The sequence below is a fragment of the Vanessa cardui genome, chromosome 18 (genome assembly GCF_905220365.1).
Source record: "Vanessa cardui chromosome 18, ilVanCard2.1, whole genome shotgun sequence".
Lineage (NCBI taxonomy): Eukaryota > Metazoa > Arthropoda > Insecta > Lepidoptera > Nymphalidae > Vanessa > Vanessa cardui.
The window spans coordinates 5,360,889-5,384,439 of record NC_061140.1 but is presented as its reverse complement, the minus strand read 5'-3'; the positions used below and the strand labels follow the sequence as shown (position 1 = coordinate 5,384,439).

The window sequence follows — 23,551 nt, the reverse complement described above, 5'->3', positions numbered from 1 at the left end:
GTATCACTTAGGGTTGCTACTTCACCGAAATTTCGTGCTGCGTATTTCATACATTTTGCGCGTTACTTAGTTTGCTATAATTTAATTATAAATTATGAATATCTATCAATAATATATTTGGAATAACATGGCCTTGAAATATTAAGTTATTATATATTTACGCAGACTCATATACAGGGGGCATCCCTATTTGTTCTTAGAATATCGTTACGTGAAGAGGGATTCACTCTGTTCATTTTATGGGAAAACCCCCTCGTGAATTAATCTCTATTGAGAGTTTAAGCTGCTAGCACCTTACAATTTATATTATGCTGAATAATAATTTGATTTAAAAAAAATATCTAAATATTTTTGAGTATTAAAATTCAGTTTAGATAATTGAAACCTCTACAGTGATTGAATTTCATATTGTTATTATTATTTTATATCTGAAACTAAATAGTCATAATAAATAAGATTACATATCAAATCGAATATGATACTAAAATTAAATCAAATTTGAACCCGGAGAAGTCACGATGTATCTGTGTATTGATATGTGTGACTAATAAATTATTTCACGGAGATATTGTAAAATTTTTCAATTTTAATATTTGCCTCTGATACCGATGCTTTATAATAATATGACTCTAGGAAGCAGTAAATTGTAGAAAATACGGAACGAAACGAGGCCGGGAAAGCGACGGCGAAATTAATTTCGCATGATGAATGATGAACGATGACGATGCAATTTACAATTTCCACTGAAAATATTAGCTTATCTGCACCGGAAAAATGGCCGAAAGGTGGATCGCGTGAACTTTTTAGTACGATTGTCATGCCATCTTTTTATTAAAAAACGTTAACATTTCATCATTATAAATGAAAACAAGTAAAATACTAATCACTTTCGCTTATGAAACTTCAGAATACTGTTTCAACTAACAAACTTAATATAACCCAGTAAAAAGCTTTGCAAAATAGTGGTATAAAGTTTCTATCGCTCGAGTTAATAACAATAAATTCTATGCATTTTCCTCTATACGTTTGAAAAGTATTATGGACTGGAATTTATATAATTTAGTCAATAGCTGCATATTTTAGACATCGTGGTCTTTTATTATTTAGATAACAAAAGGTTTTGTAGTATAAAAAGGTATAATAGGAACGGACATTATATTTGGATTATCTCACCCAAAGTTACGTCCACGTACTTCGACGGACTGAAAGCAAATGGGGACAGCTAACCAGCTAACGAAAAGACGATAAAACCTTTATCTTATTACCGATGTGCTCTTTTAAAAACTCTTTTTCCCGAAAATTACCAAATCCAGCTAGGAAATCCTGTTTCGATGTATGCGGCAGGTATACAGGAAAAGTTCGTAATGTGCGTTTTTTTAAGGAGTTTCGGTAACACTTTAATAATGTTAAAGCAAGTTAGGTTTATCCGTGCCGACGTTCGTTTCCGCAGCGAATAAACCGTATATTTTTAAAGGTTTCCGTTGTCGGCTCGTAAAGAATGATCCGACGTCTCGGGCGACACCATTACTTCTCGTGTCGCATGAAAAATTCATACAGATGCCGTTTGATCGCGTTAACGCGTCGCATCGTCGCGCGCGCACTCCGGGGGACCCTAAGAATGGCTTATAGCGTCCCCACCTTTATGTTCCGCCCATAAACATGTTTTTAAATTTGATTTACATCATTTTTATAAACATGCATTCACTGCATATTCTTTACTTATCAATACTCAAACCGAAAATTTAATAACACAATAATTACCACTGTAATAGTTTGTGTTATCAGATGCCTATTTTAACTGTGATACATTAATTTATGAATAGGAATGTAATAAATAATGATTATTGTCTACTTGTTCCAGTGGATCTGCTGCAGATGTTGGAATTCAACGTGACCGTGTCGTTCCCAGCGGCGCCACTACTCACAGTTATTTTAGCTCTAGTTGGTAAGTGCATATTTGTCATTTAGCATTTATTGCGGTTACATTACAAAGCCAGATAAATCTTTAAAATATTTTTCTCCAATGCAACCGTTCCTAACGAACGATACAGAGTCAACAAATTACTAGTTCGCGTAATAATTGCTGCGATTCTAACCGCAAAGCGCGACAAGCAGACTTGCCTTGCAAATGAAGTCGCATATTTAGCGCGTCAAGGGAGCTTTTATGGTTGCAAGACGTTTGACACTCTGAAATTCTCGCACGTTTGTACTTAAAATCTACACTTACTATTTTATCAAGGAATTGTGCATTTGCTATTGGAAGAGAACATTTTCGCTTAAAGTTACTATGAATTATAGATTTATTGGAAGCGTTTAATATATTTTTTTGTTACGACAAATAAGATTGGAGTAGTTGTAAATATTCATTGAATGATTATCCTATTGGTATATGCGTAAATAAATTATTGTGTTCGATGTGGTTTTTTGGAAACGAGTAACATTTGTTAAGATGTTTGATTGATGTTGTAAATGTTATCTGTGAACAGTACTATTCGTCGTTAATTAAATGGCTAGATATAACCTGCAAGTGACTGGTCCCACCTCGGGCGCCACTTGGACGTTCGCATGTAATGGCTGTTTCTATTGAGGAACTTCTTATATAATAATGATTTCACGTATGTAGCATCTTCATTGTAACGTTAGTAGGTCGGTCGATTCAACAAGTAAGTCGGGTGCGGCGCCTGTTGCGCGGTAGGGCGGGGCGCCTGTTGCGCCTTACAGACGCCAGCCGCCCACCCGCCTAGCTTGTGATCATGTCCTAATACTTTTGACCCATTTTAACCAAATAACGATATCTAATATTACATCTTGTTCTGCGAACCGTATTGTCGGTAACATCTTGCCAATGAGGTAGGTAGGAATCTACTCATAAAAAGTTGACACGAGTAGGTGATAACGCCTAAGGATCTGTAGAAATGTTTTACAAGTACTGTTATGTCCTAGTGGGATCTAAGTCAGAAGAATCCTCAATTTAGTAATCCTCTTAATCTAAGGGTAGAAGGTTTGCTTAATTCACAACGTATGAAGAGTAGCTTTATACTTAAAAACGCTTAATTGTTTTATGATATAATATGCTTTAAATAGAATCATTTTATTAAATATCAGGCCAGTGGCCGTTGAACCAGCGAGGTTGATTAGGCTTCAAGCATTATCCGCAAGAGCAGAGGCGGACTTCGCCCGCAGTAGTACATTGGAAGGCTGTTCTTGTAACTTACAAATCAAGACACTAACAATATACTAAACTAATATATTGTAAAGGAGGTACTATGTGTAAGTTAGTCACAAAAATAATATTCAAATTAAAAAAGTAATTAGATTCCGCCTTATCATATTCATAAAGAAGATAAAAAAATTATACTATGGATTGTAATGATTCGGTGTAATCGTTGTATTTTTGATTCATAAAATTATAATTAATGTCATTCATACTTTTCATTCATCACTATCATTCGTTCCGTAAATCATTCATCGGGGCTCGGCGTACAATGCTTTCCTGTTCTATCTAACTTTATGTTGACATCGTAGATCAGGTAGTGACAGACAGACCCTCTCTCAGTCATCATTCGAAGTCATCCCACCTTATCAATAAGCTAGCGGCCCGTCCCAGCATCGCACGGGTGGACATAATTTTAATTATATTAAATAAAATATTTTAGCTTCTATTTATATTATTTATTTTTTCCGACATGTTTAACTTTTTTTTGTCTTTCTATTTCTACTTATTAAATTATATACGTAAACTTTTCTTATGAATCCCTCTGTCTATTAGTGAAAACCGTATGAAATTTAGCTCAGTAGTTTTGGAGTTTATCGCGAACAGACAGACAGATGCGGCTGCGGTACTTTGTTTTGTAAAATGTAGTGATAATATCACTAAGAACGAAGGTCCTTTAATCTGTATATATTTAAAGAATATTGTATGCGAAAATAAATTCGACTCCACGAAATTAGCGGAGTTCACCAATACGTTGTACAAATTACAGTTCGGCAGACTCAATTATTGTTACGAGGTAGCTTAGAAATTCTAATCTTGAAGTTGGTGTGTGCGACCGTCGCCCGCATTGCATATCGTCTGATTAATATCGCCCCTAGCTGTGTCGTCGTACGGTATCTGACAACTTTCGAATACAACCACATATGAATTGGAATACATTTTGCGTTGGATTCCAATACATTTCTAGATTCAAAAATTGATTTTTGTTACAAATTCGAAATGTACATTATTTGATATGAATGATATTAGTAACCAAAGTAATATTAGTATCAGATATAAAATGTCTACAATCAAAGAAAATTCTAATAATTCAGATTAAAAAATAAATACATCTATAACATAAATATATACAAAACGCATTTAGAGGCAGAAATAATAAAGACAAAAACAATCAGCAAAAAAGTGTTTCATAAACATTTCCTTTTTAAAAAAAGTTGAAGGTAAAATTACATTTCAAATTTCCAATCTACTTTCGAAGATGCTATCTCGTGTCTCAGCCTGTCACTCATTCAAGAACTCTGAAAAATGTCGACCGAAGAGATTACTTTCAATCCGTTCCCGGCAGCCAGCGAAGTTCGGCATATTTAATAACTTCTATTATCTACTCCACTGTCCTCGAGAACTCGAAGACATTCAATTACCCCAGCTCAGATTAAAATTTTTAGTCGCTTATTCCGTACGAGTTCTTTTCCATGTGAAATTTCATAAAGAATTTATTCATAGTTGGAATTTCAGCGAAGTCAATGGGGATTAAAAGTAAAACAAACTGGAACTTCTGGAATTCAGTGAAAATATTATACAGCACAGAGTCGATGCAGCGTGGGGCCTATTTCAGGCGCTCACGTGTTTTTGTTTGCTCGCACATAGCATCACGTGACGCGCGAGCACGTACGCTGAACTTACTCTGAATACTAATAGATAGAGAACGGCCGCATCGCGGGTCGCGTCCGAAAATTGGATTCGCGTCGCATACACTGCACAGTATTAGCGTTGAACTGTCCGAAACAATACCCAATCAGACGGAGTGCATCCGCTTAAATACGACGCTGTGTGATGAATAGACGAACATAATTCGAATTATTGTCTCGACTTTTTTCAACCATTTCGATGTTTGTCGAATAAGGATTTCCTTGACGCTAATGTACGAATAGTTTAGTGTTGTAATGAAAATGTAAATTCGAAGCGTATGTCGAAACATAATCCGTCGAATTGATAATCCCGGTGCAGATGAGTGAGACATGAACCAATAGCGCTCGATCTGCATAAAGCAATCTGTTTTAGTCAATATTCAGGCCGAGCTGATATAACTTGTTTGGTATTTTCTATACTTGACCATTCTATTTATATTTATGTTTTTCATGTGTATGAAGTATTAATGTATTGTTTGTTTTGAATAATCCATTAAAATTCGTGTTATTAGCAAGATTTCAGATAGAGTTTTGGACGGTCGGTAAATTTTAATAAAAACACGCAAAACGTTTTCTTAAGCTTAAAACTTTTAAATAAATGGACGATATGGACTTCAATATCGATGTGATTGGTTATTAATTTGCAAATTGTCTGTAGTCTCTCGTATCGCAGCGAAGCTCTTAAGCCTAGGTAAAGCGGAGTACGGACGACAATGGAGGCGGCCGGTGTGGATTACAGTTCCCCCTTAGGTGTTCTGCCTCTACAAATGGGGATTTAATTTGCCGTATCCGTAAATACAATAGGCGAAAATTTGTGCTTCCACCTCCTGTCCGCTCGAACGAAGAAGGGGTCAGGCTAATAACAAGAGTTTCGGTGGAGTGAATATTCCGGATGTTGTGAAATATTATGAATCTACAATATGTTTGTTGAGTGCTTTAATAATTGCATGTCCGGAACATTTGAATGACATGAAAATTTCAAGAGCTCTGCTAGTCTGCACCTTTCTTTTGTTGCTTTGACTAGTAGGTAGTAGGTAATTTATTTTGTAATATTATATGTATATCGTTCTCGACTGAAATGTTTATTTTCCCAACTCGACCATATAAAATACCAGTAAACATCAAAAATATAAAGTTAATCAAGAATATATATACACAACAACAACAGCCTGTAAATTTCCCACTACTGGGCTAAGGCCGCTTCTCCATTAGAGACGATGTTTTGGAAGATATTCCAAAACGCTGTTCCAATGCGGGTTGGGGGAATACACATGTGGCAGAATTTATATGAAATTAGTCACATGCAGGTTTCCTCATGATGTTTTCCTTCACCGCTGAGCACGAGATGAATATAAAGATAGAATACGATAGTTGGTAATGACAGCACGCTTCGTGCGGCCTAAGTCGGGTCAGCCGCGGCTAATTATGTGACTAAACATTTACCTATCCGTGACGGTTACGTGAAACAATAGATAGATGATAGTGGCATGACGGTGCGGCCGCGAGACGCCGATGACGTCGCATTAAAATGAAATCCATACGGGTATGATTGATGAGCGCGCAAACAGCGCCGCACCCGCCCGACCCATTCAATTTACTGTCACACGTTCCTGTGTGCACTTTTATAAGGCGTTTTAAGTTTTTTTTTTGACTCTAGTTACCTCTGTTATGTAAAGTTTAATTAAAACTTTATCTCTAAATTACTAGTAGGAAATTCCCAGTTATTTTGGTCAATGAACCTCTAGCATTGACCTATTGTTGATTTTCATTATTTGGTTTGGAAAAATAATTTCCATTGTCGTAGAATATGGTACAGTTTGCGAGTGACTGTCGTTGGCGTTAAAAATTGGAATTGGTGTTTCTTATGTAATTATAGTTTTACTTGTTTTTTTTTTAAGAAGAAATTTGAGTACATAAAACTTTATTTGCATTATTCTACATTTGGAGGAATCCTTCAACGTCAGTTATTTAATAGTGTATGTTTGGTGGTATAGGTTAAAGGATGTCTAATAATAAAAGCTGAAGCTTGTACAGGATGCGACCTAAAGCCAGGCCTTCGGCACTGCGATGAGGAAATCAACCGGAGTGGTTTTTTATTGCATTTAGCGATGTACTGTTAAAATGTCGTTTGAGGTGTCGTCTGACATAACCAGCAATGCAGTGCTCTCGTAGAAACGTGTGGGTGTTATTAGTTTTGTAACTATTACTGTTATCCGCTTAAATGTACACCTGTTTGTTGGCTTACTGCATTAGTAGCGATTGCTTTTACATCCTCCTTGTGTTCAATATGTTAAGATATACGATATATTTCATAAATTTGTGATAACGTTTTTGTTTTTCTAATTGTTTCGTTATCATCATAAGGCATTAAATGGTATGTTTCTTAAATAACATGGCGCTAACCATAGAACAAAAAATGATGTATATGAAAATGAATTTACTAAATTCCGTATAATTATCGAATGAAAATATTATTAATCGAATTTTTACACATGTATTATGGTTTTTGAACTTATTTAAAAGAGATACAGTCTATCGTATCCTAACTCTATAAGATGTAAGATAACCACGAAATTATATCATTTTGTTGTTTTAATTCTTCATGACCGCGCGAGCTAATGAACTGTGTACTAACTATAAGCATCAATATCTAAGGATTTAATACCACTTCAAAGTTCAAATCACATCTAAGCATTCCACAGAAGTTTCGAATCCAAAGATATTCTTGATCCATCGATCGTCTGCGTAACACGATCTTATTGTAATCGCTTCAGTTAAATAATAGCTTTCATTGGTTTGTATTTTATTTTAAATGAGTGTTTTAATTGAATGTTTAATTTTAAGTGCATTTTATTTATGAAATAATACCCAATTAAACAATAATGATTACTCATTGTTGAAATAAACCTCACTTGAATGATGTAAGGCCTATTGAAAATCAAGTGGGTTTTTGAATCATTTACATTGAAAAAATAATAATAATACATAAATCAGAACCGTGACGTCGGGATTGGTAAGCTAGTACATGCAATGGAATCAAAACAAATGATTTATAATATACGTGCACTGAATAATGGAGGATTAAAAAGGATTTATGCAATGATACGGTTCGCTATTACGGCTCACGTTACCGTCGATCTGGACGTGTGTACGTAAAATTTTACAAATAAATAATCATTCATAAGTATTTTTAGATGAATTTGATATAAAGCGATTTGATTATTAACTGTCTATTGATTAAATGCTCGCAGTACATTATGAGTATGTTGCTTGCCTACACTTGTAATGAAATATAAGTTTTCAAAAGTTTGTAAAAAAATTTCAATGGAGGGCATTTGAAAAAATGGTTGGTACATTGGCAGATTTTTTTGTAGAATCCGATATACAATGCAGGTTTACTTACCACTTAACTTAAGATTAATTATTAATACAAATTAAACATAAAAGCATGAAAACTCATTGATGCCTGCTCGGGTTCGTACATTTATTCGAAACTACAAGTAAATTTTCGCTTAATTCGCTTCACACAATGCACCGCCAAGCAGGAATAATAAATATTGTAATATTTTAGTTTTGCTGAGTTTGCCATTGTAACTATAAATACAACATACCTACATCTTAGATCCCAATGTTACATTTCCTACTGCGGCCTCATATATTATATAAAAACCCGCAATCTTCGATTACTATTTTGTAATCGATTCATTTTTTCGACTGACTTACTAAAATTAATCTTATTATATTTAGGATTATTTTCAATAATAATTAATCTCGACATCCAGACGGATGTAAAGTATTATGCTTAAACTACTAAACTTCGAAGTATTAAATAAAAATATAAAAAAAAATAAATAAATGTTTAATGTGTAAAGTGATATTCTTAAGCTTATTATAAGTTACGACGAGTTTGTAATAAGAGTTAGTTGGAGAGACTCACCGGTCGAAGTTTCGCGAAGTTGGGCACGTTTGCCTGATTCTTCTATCTCCGATACTCGGCAGTTGATAGTTTTATTATTTCCGTACGGACTTGTTCAGCCAAGTTTGCAGGTGATGCATTTTGTGTTGTGTTATTCGGAACGTATTTCAATATTGCAACTAATGATAAATAATACTTTTTAAGTGACGCTTTAATTTTGCACTTTAACTTTGTTAGGGTAAGGGGTTCAATAAAATCTTTATTATCAGCCAGATTTCAAATATGTTGTATCTTTAAATTGTGTTTAATAAAGTACATAGCTTTCTGTATCTGTCTGTGTTTCCGCTTACTTTTTTTTTATTTTTTTTTATGGTATAGATTGGCGGACGAGCATATGGGCCACCTGATAGTAAGTGGTCACCATCACCCATAGGCAATGACGCTGTAAGAAATATTAACTATTCCTTACATCGTCAATGTGCCACCAACCTTGGGAACTAAGATGTTACGTCCCTTGTGCCTGTAGTTACACTGGCTCACTCACCCTTCAAACCGGAACACAACAATACTGAGTACTGTTATTTGGCGGTAGAATAACTGATGTGTGGGTGGTACCTACCCAGACGGGCTTGCACAAAGCCCTACCACCAAGAAAACACTTAACGGATACTGCTTTCTCAAATAGAGAGAGTGATCAATGACGAAGTTTAACATAACATAGACAATATTATATTTGTGAATATTTTTGGCTGACATTTTTCCAATATGTCGACGTTTTGTCAAAAAATCGAAAATTGCCTCAAACTTACTGCCTGACTTCTTTTACCCGAAAATTTCAAGCGATTTCAGTTTTTTTTTTTTAAATATTTATATTTTTTCTGCAAACGTGTCGATTGATTTATTTTTAACTGTGAATTCTCCGGAGAGTCTGCTTAGTGTCGTTTTAGTTTTCGTAAGCTTATATAGCTAACGCTAGCTAAACCTGAGACGGTACATTAAATCAATGAACTCGATAAATTTTGGTCTTAAAGAGGCAACTGAAAAGTTTGCGACTGCATTTGTCTATCGTCTAAGATAGTTGTAATTACAATATAATATAAAGTAAGACTGTTTTACTGTGTATTTACACATAGGAAGACAAGGTTACTTGATGGTAAGTGGTTACTACCGCCTATAGGAATTGACACTGAAATAATAATTATCCCTTATAACTCCAACGCGCCATCAACCTTAAGAACTAAGATGCTATATTCCTTATGCTTATACTTTCGGATGAACTTTAAAACTATGTTAATTTTCTTAAGCAAAAAGGCAGATTAGCCAATGCATCAGATAAGGCACTTATAGTAAGGCAAATCATAAGGCAAACAAAGATTATATACCTACTTATTATACATGGTAGCAGTTCCTTTATCGTCATAGCTCCGTCAAACATGGGTCAATCAACTTTCAAACTGCAAAACAAACCAAAGACTGTTCACTTCCATAATTATAGTATAACTCTAAAAACGATAGAGTAATTTCAATTTGATATCAAGTTTGGTAAATCTCATATCTCCGTCAATACTTAGCTCATTTGTTATTAATCCTAGCGGATAGAAACCGCCAGACGCCGCGTTATCTGAGATCAAAGTTGAAACTTTGCCCGTACGTTCTTTCGCTGCGTTTAATTGAGAAAACTTCATTTTTAGACGGAATAACTTTTAAGGGATTAGTTTTTGTGATAGTCTCTATTTATATGACAAATACTGTTGTGAATTATTACATTTAGACTACTTATTTGTTTATAAAGCGTAATTGTATAAAAAAATAATTAAAATTGTATATATTTTTGGGCCAAAATTGTTTTAACATTTCGTAGTAGATATATAATTAATTAGATTCTTCAAGATTCATGAGTTTGTTACTCGTTTCTTCAAGCGGATGTGAGTAAAGTCCAGGACATGTTCAAGAGGTGTATAATTTTGTTAAGTGAATTAAATTGAAAACTACGGTCGAGTCTGAAGTCTTTTCAATTAAAACTATTTTTTTAAAGTGTATAATATACATAGATAAATTGTAGTTGCAAATCATTTTTGAATATTATGTGAGCAGCAAAAAAGCCTAATGAATTAAATCGAATTTTAATAATGTGGTATTTGAATTACTTGAATCTTTATTAACATAGTAATTACAGGAACAAAAACTGTAACATAAAGCGTGTTTCCGATTAAACAGTGCGCCGGCGAGGCAATAACCGGCGCTTTATGATAAAGTTAATTAGATAGAACATTCGTTCCCCCGAGCCACAGTACAGATGAGATGCGCCGTCTCTTGAAAACGGGAAAGAAAATAAAGGGAAACAGAAAAAAAAACGCCCGCCCTCTCCGCTCCCACACCTCGGGTATCCGGAAGCATGCAACAAGTTCAGCCGAGTTGTGCAACCGCGGAAAGCGGAATGTTACGAGTTTCGGTGGTTATATCACGTTACAAGCTCTAAGGCGATGAACTGGTCTTGTCGTTTACATGCGTTTATTTTCAATTCGTTAACTTTATAATTGTCTTGTTGAATATCAAATTTCAATCCGTATTATTATTGTAAATGTAAAAGTAACTCTGTATGTCTGTCGCTCTTTCACGACCGCTGAACCGATTTTGATGGAATTCGGTATGAAGCAAATTTGAATTCCAAGAAAGGACTTTTTGTTTGATACATGACAATCAACAGCTTAAAACGCGAGCATAGTCGCGGGCGACTACTATTAAATACATAAATTTGATATAGTTAAGTTACATTTTGATTTTTTATTAATTTGCTTCAACTTTATAGTCGATAAGATGTTATCTTTTAAATATTGATTATCTATATCTTTGCAACATTAAGATATTAATATTCGACGTCATCAATGACTTAATTTGTCTCTTTTGAATAGTTATTACACGTTTTTAAATCTATCAGTAAGAGTAGTACCCCTACGAAGTATCCGACACAATTAGGGTTACGGAGGTCAGAGGGCAATGACCCTGTGTTGAAACTGGTAATCTGCTAAATATATACATGTATCAGAATTAGTCCGAGGTTTTTACCGGGTATAATGTGAGAGTTTAAAATGTATAGACACTTGTTTGTAGGAAAACTTAGGGGACTTTTTTTCTATTCATTTGGAAATAAAGGAATTCAACTAATATTTTTAAAAAATATACTAAAATTATATACATAATTAATTTGGTTTGATGTTATTCATGTCTCTATTATTCTATAAAAATACTACAGAGATAAGTTAATTTTTTTTATTTATTTCAACAGCTTTCAAACCATGTTGATTCTGTGAACTGACAATAGTATAATAATTATAATGCCGAAATGAAATGAAAATAATCATTAGAGTTAGGCATTTTGATGCTTCGCGTCATGAGGCGTACAAAAGCTTCTCTACCTTGCAATACGAATGGTTGTTAACATGCTAAAAGTATAAAATGTCAAATACTTTACTTCTTGTAAGTCAAAGATCAAGAGTCGAAGATCAAGAGAGCTCTTGGCAAAAAAACAATTCGTATTTAAATTACTAAAGATTTTATGTTTACAAGTTAATATCGCGATTAGCATGAAGTCGTAAATATGTGTGTGTGTGTGTGTGTGTGTAGTGACCGCGACACATGTAAACGTTGGTGAGAATATTTCAAACTTACCGAAAAGCGCATCCAAAGCGACCGCCCGGGGCTGCAATTAGTTCGCGATCGACCGGATCAAGTCAAACAATGAACGTCAATGTCTACGTCTGTTCTCTCGCTAGTGTGTATTTTGAATTTACATCATTCAATCTTATTCAGATCTCTAAGTCGAGATGGCCCAGTGGTTAGAACGCGTGCATCTTAACCGATGATTGCGAACCCATGCAAATACTACTGAATATTCATGTGCTTAATTTGTGATTATAATTCATCTCGTTCTCGGTGGTGACGGAAAACATCGTGTGGAAACCTGCATGTGGCTAATTTCATAGAAATTCTGACACATGTGTATTCCACCAATCCGCATTGGAACAGCGTGGTGGAATATGTTCCAAATCCTTTCTACGAAGGGAGAGGAGGCCTTTCCCCCAGCAGTGGGAAATTTACAGGCTGTTGTTATTTTTTGTTGAATCTTATTCAATCGGCTGTTCAAGGTTTCTAAATTTCCCCATACAGTAAGTCGAGCCGAATTAGTCAGTATCTTTATTCATTACATCATTGCGTTTGCTTGTTGTTTCATGCAAATCTGCCATCGTTTTGGAAAGAAATACAGGACATGAGAACGGGCGAAGAAAATCAGAGTTTTTTTTACTTGTTCATCGGGTCGGGAAACAATGATTTTGTTAGATCATGAATAAATTCGTTGCTTTTGTAATATTTTTTTGCAAGTCTATTTACGCATTAGAAGTCTATAGCATTGAAAATTTCTGACCTATTTCCTAGGATTCTGTTGTAAGCTTACCTGGCTTACCCAGCCTTATCTCACAAGCCCTGTATTTAGTGTAGGTAAGAAGCATTAATGCCATATTCTTGCGTTATTGTTCGTTACATTTTCAAGAATAAATATATAATATATTTTACATTTCTAAACACACGAAACGTTTGATCAATCATATTTTTTTGAACAATTACTTCGAATTTTGTTTTTTTTTTTTTTTTTTTTTTAATTATGTATACATAGTTGATATTTAAACTACGGCTACGAACAGTTTACTGCATGCCTTTGGAGCGTAGCTGTGTCGCGTTGCAAGTATCTGTAAAACGAAGCGTTACATCGCCCTAGGGGCTCAATTACTTTAAAGCCCAGTAAGTTGGTTTCGTAAGCAATAATGAATTTAGTTTCAAATTGCCCACATCCGCTGCCGCTTGTAAGCGATGCCTTGGATAGAATTATGTCACTTATGATATAATCGTTTATCTTCGATATTTTCTTAGTTTGCTTATATAATGAGCGATGTCTTTATAATGTTACTGGAATTAATGGCGTGTTATAATAATACAGTTAAAGTATTGGTATTATATTCAACTAGCTGTTGCCTGTGTCTTCTTTCACGCGTAAGTATGCGTAAAGGATGTTCGTGAAGTTCGTCTGGATGAGGCATGACACAAGTCATTATGGTTGTAATAAGTATATTAGTGTTTTCTTTTTTTTTCTTACAGTAATCGTCTTATCTGGTCTCTAACTCAGAGTGAATGTTTGAAGATTGGGTCAATATATTTTATAGTGGTTGGTAAAAAAGGTATTTTTAACATGTCTTCCTATTAACGCTGTTGTCTCAAATGTCCCGGTTATCCACGCCGTTGGATTTTATAAGTAAATGATCAAGTGTACAAATAAATAGTTTGTTCATGGTTAGATCCGATCGTATATGTACGTTCTGTATGTATTTAAAAGAATATTAATAAAATCATATTTATTATATTCCAAAAAATACTGAATAATACAAAAGATCAAGAAGCCTTAAGGTTAAAAATTGATTTTTAAATTATTTTATTTCATGGTTCATGTATAGTTCAAATTCCGTCTTACTGAAAACACGCTAGCCAAAATGCATTACTTCCCCACAAACGCCGTGTTATTCTACCAGTACTCGGTAAAATGAAGCATAATGTCGCCCTGGAGGCCCAATTACATCAAAGCCGACGTAAGTGGGTTTCGTAAGCATTGATGAATTTAGTTGCAAATTGTCTACATCCGAGGCGGACGGAAGCGACCGGTGTCTGTCTCACAACTTTTGATTGTATCATGTCACTCATGTTTGCGGTTAGTGCGATATATTTTACATTTAAATAAATAAGGGAACATTTACCTCTCGATGTATTTTTGATTTTAATTAAATATCGAAATAATTGTCATTGTATCTTTGAAGGCACATTATTCATCAATTACATTAAAAAAAATGATGTAATAGAATGAAACAACTTTAAATTAAAATTTTTATGTAAATAAAACATTAATTACCTATAAGGTATACGTGAAAATTTAAATTTAACGAAATATTTTCTTTAATAAGCATATTTGCATGGTGTTTTCATTAATAAACAGAGGGATTTATAAGGATGGTTTAGGTATATAATTTATTAAGGTTTTTTGTAAAATTATTGAAATAGAAAGACAATTGTTAATCATGTCGGAAAAGAGCGAAAAAAAAAATATAGAAATTAGTTGGTACAAATATAAAAAAAATGTCCATCCGTGTGAAGACGGGACGGGCCGCTAGTAGATTATAAATTTCATATTTATGTTTAATTAGATTGCACGTTATCAGTCAGTCACGGAACAATTTGTCATATATCTTCAAGGGAATTAAGCGTGTCGTTTGGATATTTGTTTTTTATCGGTATACTTTGATAGAACGGCATGTCGTAGTTTTAAATCGAATCCTGCAATATTGCTTGCGCTCTCGTCCCTGGCGATTTTCTAGTTGTTTTTCATTTTGAAATGCGTACACTACGTTACGATTCTTTTATGAAGCCAATTTCAAATATACCGCCTAACTCCCTCGGGGTATAAGTCGAACAATCCACATTAAATATTATTTCGATCGTAATAAAGTCTGTGTTGCGTATATTTAATAATTATTTAATGAGATCGAAGTCGATAATGTGTTAACGCTTAAGTATTTGGTTACGTTGCATATACAGATGTCGAAATATATATTTTTAGAACCAGAAGTAGGAAGTAGGTTAACTTCTAAAACAATTATCTTTAATTTAAAATAACAATCACTCTACCACAATAGAAAAACATTTAGTCTACAACACAAATAACCATCAATAATCACATTACACCGTAATAATTATATTCGCGATCTCAATGTGTCAGCCACGAATATCCCACTTTTTTTTTAAAAAAAAAAGAAAGTTGTGTGATTTGACGTTGATGTTGCTTGTTTATACCAACAATATATACATAAATTTTGGTCAGAAAAAGCAAATACATTTGTTGAAGTTAAAGACGATAAACTATGCATATTGTATTTCCGATCATATAATCGGATTGTTTGTATTTAATGATCAAGACTAAAAAAGCCTATGACTCCTTTCTATTATTTGTCGTTACAACCTTCTTTAAGAGTTCATTAGTTTTTATAGGTAAAATCATATACCCTGAATTATTCTACAAGTGTGAAATATAACACATAAGCTTAGTTCCGGTGATAAGGCATTTTTAGTAAGCGTGACTTAATTTTACACTCAACATGCTATAGAATATCTCAACGGTCTTTTATTTTATTATTATTTTTATCTGTGTTGTTAAACATAGTTAAAAAGTTTGTAAATAATTTTTAATTGTTACTTTATATAACTTCTTATTTGTTTTTTTCTTATTTTTTTATTAGTTTTATATATTTATTACTTCTTCAATAAATAAATAAAAAGCCTTTTATTTCTTGTTACAAATACAGATATAGGTTAAGTATAGGTTTACAATTTAAAAGAAAAAGAAAATAATAAAAAAGTAAAAAAATATATACATCGAAACAGTTTGCATGCATTAATTAATTATGTACTTTATTCTTTTAGTTGGTTTTATATTTTATGGGTACAAGAACCCCTTTCAACGGAGGGTAAAGGCCTTCTCCAAAGGTGACCATTTTTATATTTATATATCTTATTAGTTCTTCAATCAGTCTAAATTGAAGGGTTCGTTCCGATAAATGGTAGATACGTATTATAGGTGCATCTCATAAACCTCACCGTAGCATCAGATGAAATACGAATTTTCGCCTCCGATATTCCGTATCGCTGAAATGTTTTCGTTTCGATATGAGTGTTTCTGTGCATTTGTCGTGTATCTGTTTCCACGTCGGATGCTGTTCAATTGCACGTAAGAATGTGCTCACGTGAATGGACTTTACACTGTATTTCGTATATATTTAATATACTTACTTTAAAACGATTGACGTACTTGTATACTTTCTACTTGAGTTGTTTGTCTTTGAATTTTACTCATCAAAACTGAAATGGATGAAAATGTTATAGCATTAAAGATTTATTTTCATAGGGATGTTTTTAAAAATACAGCAAATTAAAGCACTAGTTTTGAAAAAGTTATGTACGTAACATACAAAATTATTTGTAGAAGTATAAAACAGCACAACATTTTAAAAGCGAATTATAAGTTACATCGTCGCTGGAACGGCGGCGGCAGCGTTGAAAGTGTGAGGATATTGAATTATTGGTGGATTTTGCATTTTTCCGGGAGAGAGACAAAAAGGCGTGCCGGCGCCCAGCGGACACTGAATCAATTACGTTACGGGTGACGTGGCGGCGAACCGTAATTCGATCCGTCGGCAAATGTTGATTTGACCGCGGGCCACATCTAGCTAGCTAGACCGACCGATACACTGATCCATTTTCACCATTAGCAGTTTGTTAAACCGCTGCCCTAATTAAACTACGGCTCGCACTCGCCTTGATCACAAGGGACCGGACTCGCCCGACACGTACGCTTCATTAATGGCACGATGAACCGCCGGTATCGCCGATATACCTAACTATTATACCATTGTGTACCGATGACAGTAATCTCCTCGACGCTGTCGGCGGCGAGAGTCAGGCAACAGATTTTAGGTGAGTGGTAAAGCGGATTATCGAAATTAACCTCTTCAACGGCTCTAATGATTGACTCTTCTTCCACTCGAGTGCTAGGGGTTCTCCCGTAAGACGCTGCGTAACGTTTTGGGCCAATAATCCTTATTATAATATCGCTACATTTTACCTTCGACGAGTATTGGAAAATGTTTAGGTAGCGAATTAATGAATTAATGTTATTACTCGGGTACTTAGATGTTTTGAGTTTTATATTACGCGTAATGAACCGTGTCGAAATTGCTTCTTTGTTCAATGATGCATCAATGTTAGTGTACTGTTTTAAAATTATTAAGAATTACAACACTAACTTACTTTTAAGTATTAAGTACTTACGAACAGTAGCGTAAAATAGAATTTTAATATATATTTTAGCTCGAAGGACGCGCTTATGGCAAATATTTTGAAATTATAAGACATATTTTAGGGTCATTATAACCATTTGTATATGATAACGATGTCGAGTATCGGAACAATAAGTCTGTATTAGATTGGCAAAGACCGTCGTCGTGAGCTAATCTGGCTAAGGCGAGGGACACAATAGGCTTTATTAACATGCATGCTCGTTCGATACAAATTGACGACGGTTCGATGTACTTGCGGTTGCACTAAGAACAGGTATCTTAATACCTATGGAATAAAGGCTATCTTGCGATATAAACGAATACCGTCGGAGACGGGTATAACAAATGTGTAATGCCGTTGTCCCGTCCCCGAAACGAGGTTCAGAGGGAGTAATCCCACTGAACGGGAAAGTTTTTACTATACATTTGATAGTTGGCGGTTGATACTTCAGCCATATTATCACTTTAGTTTATCATATTTTCTTTAGAGAATACGATAACAACTATTTTTTTTTATTTGCAAATATTACACTAAGTTTTAGAATCAGCATTATTAAATTGATTTGATTGATGATATATTTTTTGATTATAAAGAAGATTTTTTTGTGTTTCGTTTTTTGTTCTGAGTAAAATGTAATATTAGTAGAATTATTATTATGAATATGACGAGCAAAAAACTTTGTATTTCAGCGAGACCAATAATTAATATTTATATTCAAGTTTTAACCGAAATCACATTTTTTCAACATTTCACCCGACAGATTGAAACAATATACCCCGGCCGTGATCTCGCGCTGACTAATATATCGTTGTTCGCGTATCGTTGATTGAATATGTATTTAATTGTATTTACACATGTACATCGTTAAAGTTTATACCGAGTAGGGCCCAAGTTTAGATAGGAGGAAATTAAAAAACTTAAAGACAATTCATCCGTTTCAGACATCTGTTCTCAGCAGCAGGAAATGCACATTTACTCCTATTTATCTGCAGTTAACATATTAATAATTTCTTTAGACAATATTTTTTTTAATTTTCAATATTTTTATTACTAGATAAATGCTCATGATACATCAAAAGCTAATCAAGGTCAAAGGTCAACATTCGTCTAACTATGTGTACCAGCAGGTCACGGTAAGGTTTAACTTTATGGACACCAAGTCTTTGGAATCACTCCCTTAGGATTTGGATCATTAAGTGGGTAAATGGTTAATGAAAATAGAATGAGCACTAAACATCGGAGTGGAATTTAGCCAGTCACCTAGCCGTCGTTAAATGTTGTTATCGTTGCGATTAAGTAACAAAACAAGTCAGCTGAGGCGGGCGGGTGACGCGGGGAGGGGCGCGTCGCGAATAATAATCTCAGTTTACGACGGGAGGCGAGTGAATCAATAAAAACACTAATAATGCACAGGCGTAATCCGGCTCCTGCAACGCGATTACAGACCCTAACGAGCTCGTAAAGGCGGATCACCAATGCACGGCTTAGCGCCGAAACTTAATCGCCGCGGGATAGAAAGCGATTGCCAATACGGAACCATCGATATGTGTCGCAAGCTTAATTACGTTATTATGTGATATTCTAAAGACGAACTAAATATATAATACAGAAGAAAATGAATAACGTTGCCGCTGAATTTCTATTTTTTTCATAAGTCTCTTACATCTTACAAGTGGGAGTTATTAAGTTGGCGGAGTTGGAGGTAAAGAATTTAAAAATACGTAATAATTTTTCCGTATCGATAGCTGAAGGTGACTTCAAGACGATTATATTTTAAAAGCCTTTCAATTAACTCATATACCTTCACAAAGAGAAATTTTGTCATTGTCTGAAAAATACGCCAAACCTACGTCCATAAGGAGTCTTCCCACTATCCGCCATATAGCTTGTTAAGACCGTGATACACAAACAATATTTGTATCGTACGCAACGCTCGGCGATGGAACGCTCTGGTGAGTTATAGTTCTCAATACAAAAAATATGATGATGTCGTATGCTACAGTCTCAAAAACCGTTATGCACGGGTGTGATACGATTTTGATAACTTGATACGTTGATCAAAACTCGATACAGTATCCATATGTTCACTGAACATGTACGTCAAACTCAAACTCAAATTCCTTTATGCAACATAGAAGCATTACACTTACTTATTGGTGGTCAAATTAAACACTACCACCGGTTCGGAAAAAGGGACATCCTGACCTGAGAAGAACCGGTGAAAGAAACTCAGCACACACACACACACCATGTGCTGTGCTCTGAGTAAAATGTGTAAGATAGTACTGGCAGTGGACATCTTTATTGGATTGAAGAGCAATGCGCTTCAATATTGTTCATCGATAATTATAAGACTTGTTTAAATGGTGCATAAAACTCTAACTCGTTCTTTTGACTCACTGATGTGGGAACAGATATGCTCAAACTTGCATAGTGGAGCGTGTGATTTTTGTGAGGTAGTTTGACGGCACAATTTGACACAGGTTATAGAAGCTCAATGGGTACCTAACCTAACATCAAAAGGCGAAATTGTATTGTTATGCAAGATAATGCCTGAAGCTGTAAAAATTTGACATTATTGTGAAGTCTTTGGCATACTTACAATGAATTGCCTAACACGCACTTGCTGAAAGTGTTTATTTTCAAGGCGTCTTGAAAATTGATGTAGGTTCATGGGTCCGTTAGTGTATTTATTAATATTAAAAGCTGCAATGTAACAGTTGGTTTTAGTAAATCAAACTATTTGGTAAATGAATTAATACTAAAAAGAACATTAAAAGAGCCATGTCTCACTCCTGTCTTATCCTAAGAACCCTAAAACGGCACTGGCACCATTATTCTCAATTTGCGCCAAGTTCAAGGAAGCGCGGACGACAGACGCGGCGGGTGTCCCCCTTGATTAAAACCTGGGAAGAAGCGACAATTTGTGTGCTATCTTACACCTCCGGCTATACGAGGATTGCTCTCGAGCTGTTATCAAGTACAATCGACTTTCATATGTTTTCATTTGTCTGTTCTCTTGTATCTATAGTTCAATATAAACAAACGTTATTTATATAATATCTGTATCTATTTTATTTCTATACGCTGCTCTTATTGTATGATATATAGTAATGTTTGTTATATTTCATTAAAATAAAACCACAGTTTGATATGAAATAAATTCGCTGCTTCTTAGAATTCGTAACGTCATTGTTCGTAAAAATAAAGGGAAATATGACAAGATGTATGCAAAGAAGTGTTCACATTCGCGGTTCAATCATTCACAGCTAAAAAGTCACGGCTGTTACCAATTCAGCGGAGCATGCGACGTAATCCGTAGCGAAGCGAGTAAACAAATTACCGGGCGGGTCGAGACGGGGCCGGCCGACGTGCCGGCGTCCGCTATTAATTTTAATTCCGGCACAAGACGTAGATCGCCGGAGATGGGTGAGAAGCACGCGCGAAACACTACAGATGCAAAATTATTGAATGAATGAATACAATAATAGACAATAATATTACTTCCCTCGAATACTGTATCCATTCTGTTGTGGCTGAAACAAAAACATTCAGACGACTCGCTATGAATACAGTGTGTGTTTCATGACAAAAAAACTTAGTAGATACGTCCAATGTAGATGAATTTATACTAAATAAAGATGACTTAATTAGATTATGACTGCATAACTAGTTAAATACCTTATAATTAAATGATAATAATAATACAATCCATGTCATAAGAGCTGTCATGTATTTTCATATTTTGCAAATGTTTCATAACAGAATAATGTGGCCGTCGTAGTTGATATCACACGTTCAAGAATATAATTGATTCGAAGTTAGGATTAATTGTGGCATCATAGTTGAGGGCGACGCGCTGAATCGTCTGCAGCGTTGGGTTGGATGTCGGCGCGTGTCGTCGGGCTCGTGACTACTCCTAACGTGTTTATTGTATCAGTGCTGGGCCTCATCAAAATGCAAATAAGGCTCTGCCGCGGCGCCGGACAGTTGTCCGTGTTATATTGAGTTATGTTCCCGCTCCGGACCAATTGTCTGAGGGTTGTATGTGAAATTCATACGGGATTTATTGCCGTACATCGAAATTTTATTATGAACTTGTGTCACAAATTTAATATTTCAGGTAGAATGATGACAAATGTCAAACATTAATTTCATTTTATTAACGCAACCTACTGTATCCGTGCTAGATTCAATCATACTTAACTTGTGTTATTATATTAGTATTTCGAGAGGAGTACCATATTGCAAAAAGCGTATTATTTCAATTTCGTTCCGTTCTTTTAATTTTAATATTGTTATATAACTATTGTTATGTTGTTTTTGTATTTTGATTTTTTAAAGATATTTTTTTGCTAAAGTAAGAATAATAAGAATAAGGGATATCATGTAAGATGCGCTTCCAACAAAATTCTAATTTTATTTACCTTCCGCTAGACTTTTCAACTCAAAAGTAAAATTTCCTGAAATACTCAAGTTAATGCAGCATCCTTAACTCCTACGCCACTAATTACGTATTGGTTCTATTTTTATTACTAAATATAGTACAGCTTATTGAAATAAGATCGAAATTGAATGAGAATTTATTATTAATAAAATATAAGCTTCCACCATATTTATTACGTGAGTACTGCATCATCTAGATGACTTATGAGAACCGTTTTTTTCACTATAATGAGTTTCATATTTCGCTTAAATTACTTAGAACTGCGCTAGTCCGTTCAATTATATTAGCACAAAATTAAGTTAAAAAAATGAGTACGTTAGAATGTATGCTTAGCAGTCGAGGTGGTGTTCCACAGCATGTCGGGTGCTTAATAAGCTCCTAGCGGTGCTCGGATTTCGGTCGTTAGGGCGTAATTGTCGACACCTAATTAGTCCTACTCTCCGACACCAACCGTCTCCTGTGACTATCACACATGACCCGCGATATTTAATGCTGAGCTAAAATATGCGGTTGCGCTTACTTGGACCCGCTTCACTTCGATGAAGCTCCTTTGAAGTCGTTTCGTCAATGCTTGGTTGGAATGCAATGGTTTTGGAGTAAATCGACTTTGGACAATGTTTCTTGTTACAGTTGAAAGTTTATCTTTAAATCTTTATAATATGTGTCGTTTATGTTAATGCCCATTTGAGACAGTGGTTTGAATTTTTGAATCTTTGAAAAAGATTGACGATTGTTTTTTGTGTACTGTGAAGGAAAATATAGCAAGGATGAATGTGTTTAATTAAAATATGCGACATGATATCGACTCCCATTGATGCAGCGTGGTGTTTGAGCTCTATACCCTTTTATTTAAAAGTAGAAGAGGCCTTATTTTATTAGAGAAACGTATACAGGTTAATGGTGTTATATTGTTTAAATTTATTACATTTTTCTTCACTAAATTAATTATAAAGACATACATACGTACTTTTATTACCAGTGAAATGTTGTTTTTTATGAAGAGTTTGATTATGAATCTTTTTCTCCATACTATGAAGTAAAATTTTGTACTAATTTTTGTAGCGATTACTGAGATAAAAATGTTTCATTCGTCAGGTATGGAGGCCATCATGTCAGAGTTCTTCAACGATACAACAACGGCGTTCTACATCATTCTCATCGTGTGGATAGCCGACCAATACGACGCGATTTGTTGCCACACTGCCATCGCTAAAAGACATTGGTTAAGGTAAGTCACAGCCAATATTAATGACATGATCTTCTTTTTTTATCGAATCATTGGTTCTGAAGCTGAAGAGGTTTTTTTTAAACGCGTTGATCTTTGGAGGAACTTAGATTTGAGGATTTCTCTTTGA

General features: G+C 34.6%; 1 protein-coding gene across 3 annotated transcripts in view; it reads left to right on the top strand.

The window, feature by feature from the left end:
- LOC124537219 (membralin) overlaps positions 1 to 23,551 on the top strand; it is a 105,890-nt gene that overhangs the window by 28,247 nt on the left and 54,092 nt on the right. For all 3 annotated transcript variants that reach the window (XM_047113976.1, XM_047113977.1, XM_047113978.1), the window contains exons 8-9: positions 1,862 to 1,945; positions 23,292 to 23,424. In XM_047113976.1, coding sequence (XP_046969932.1) covers positions 1,862 to 1,945; positions 23,292 to 23,424 — 217 coding nt within the window. The remainder of the gene's footprint in view (positions 1 to 1,861; positions 1,946 to 23,291; positions 23,425 to 23,551) is intronic.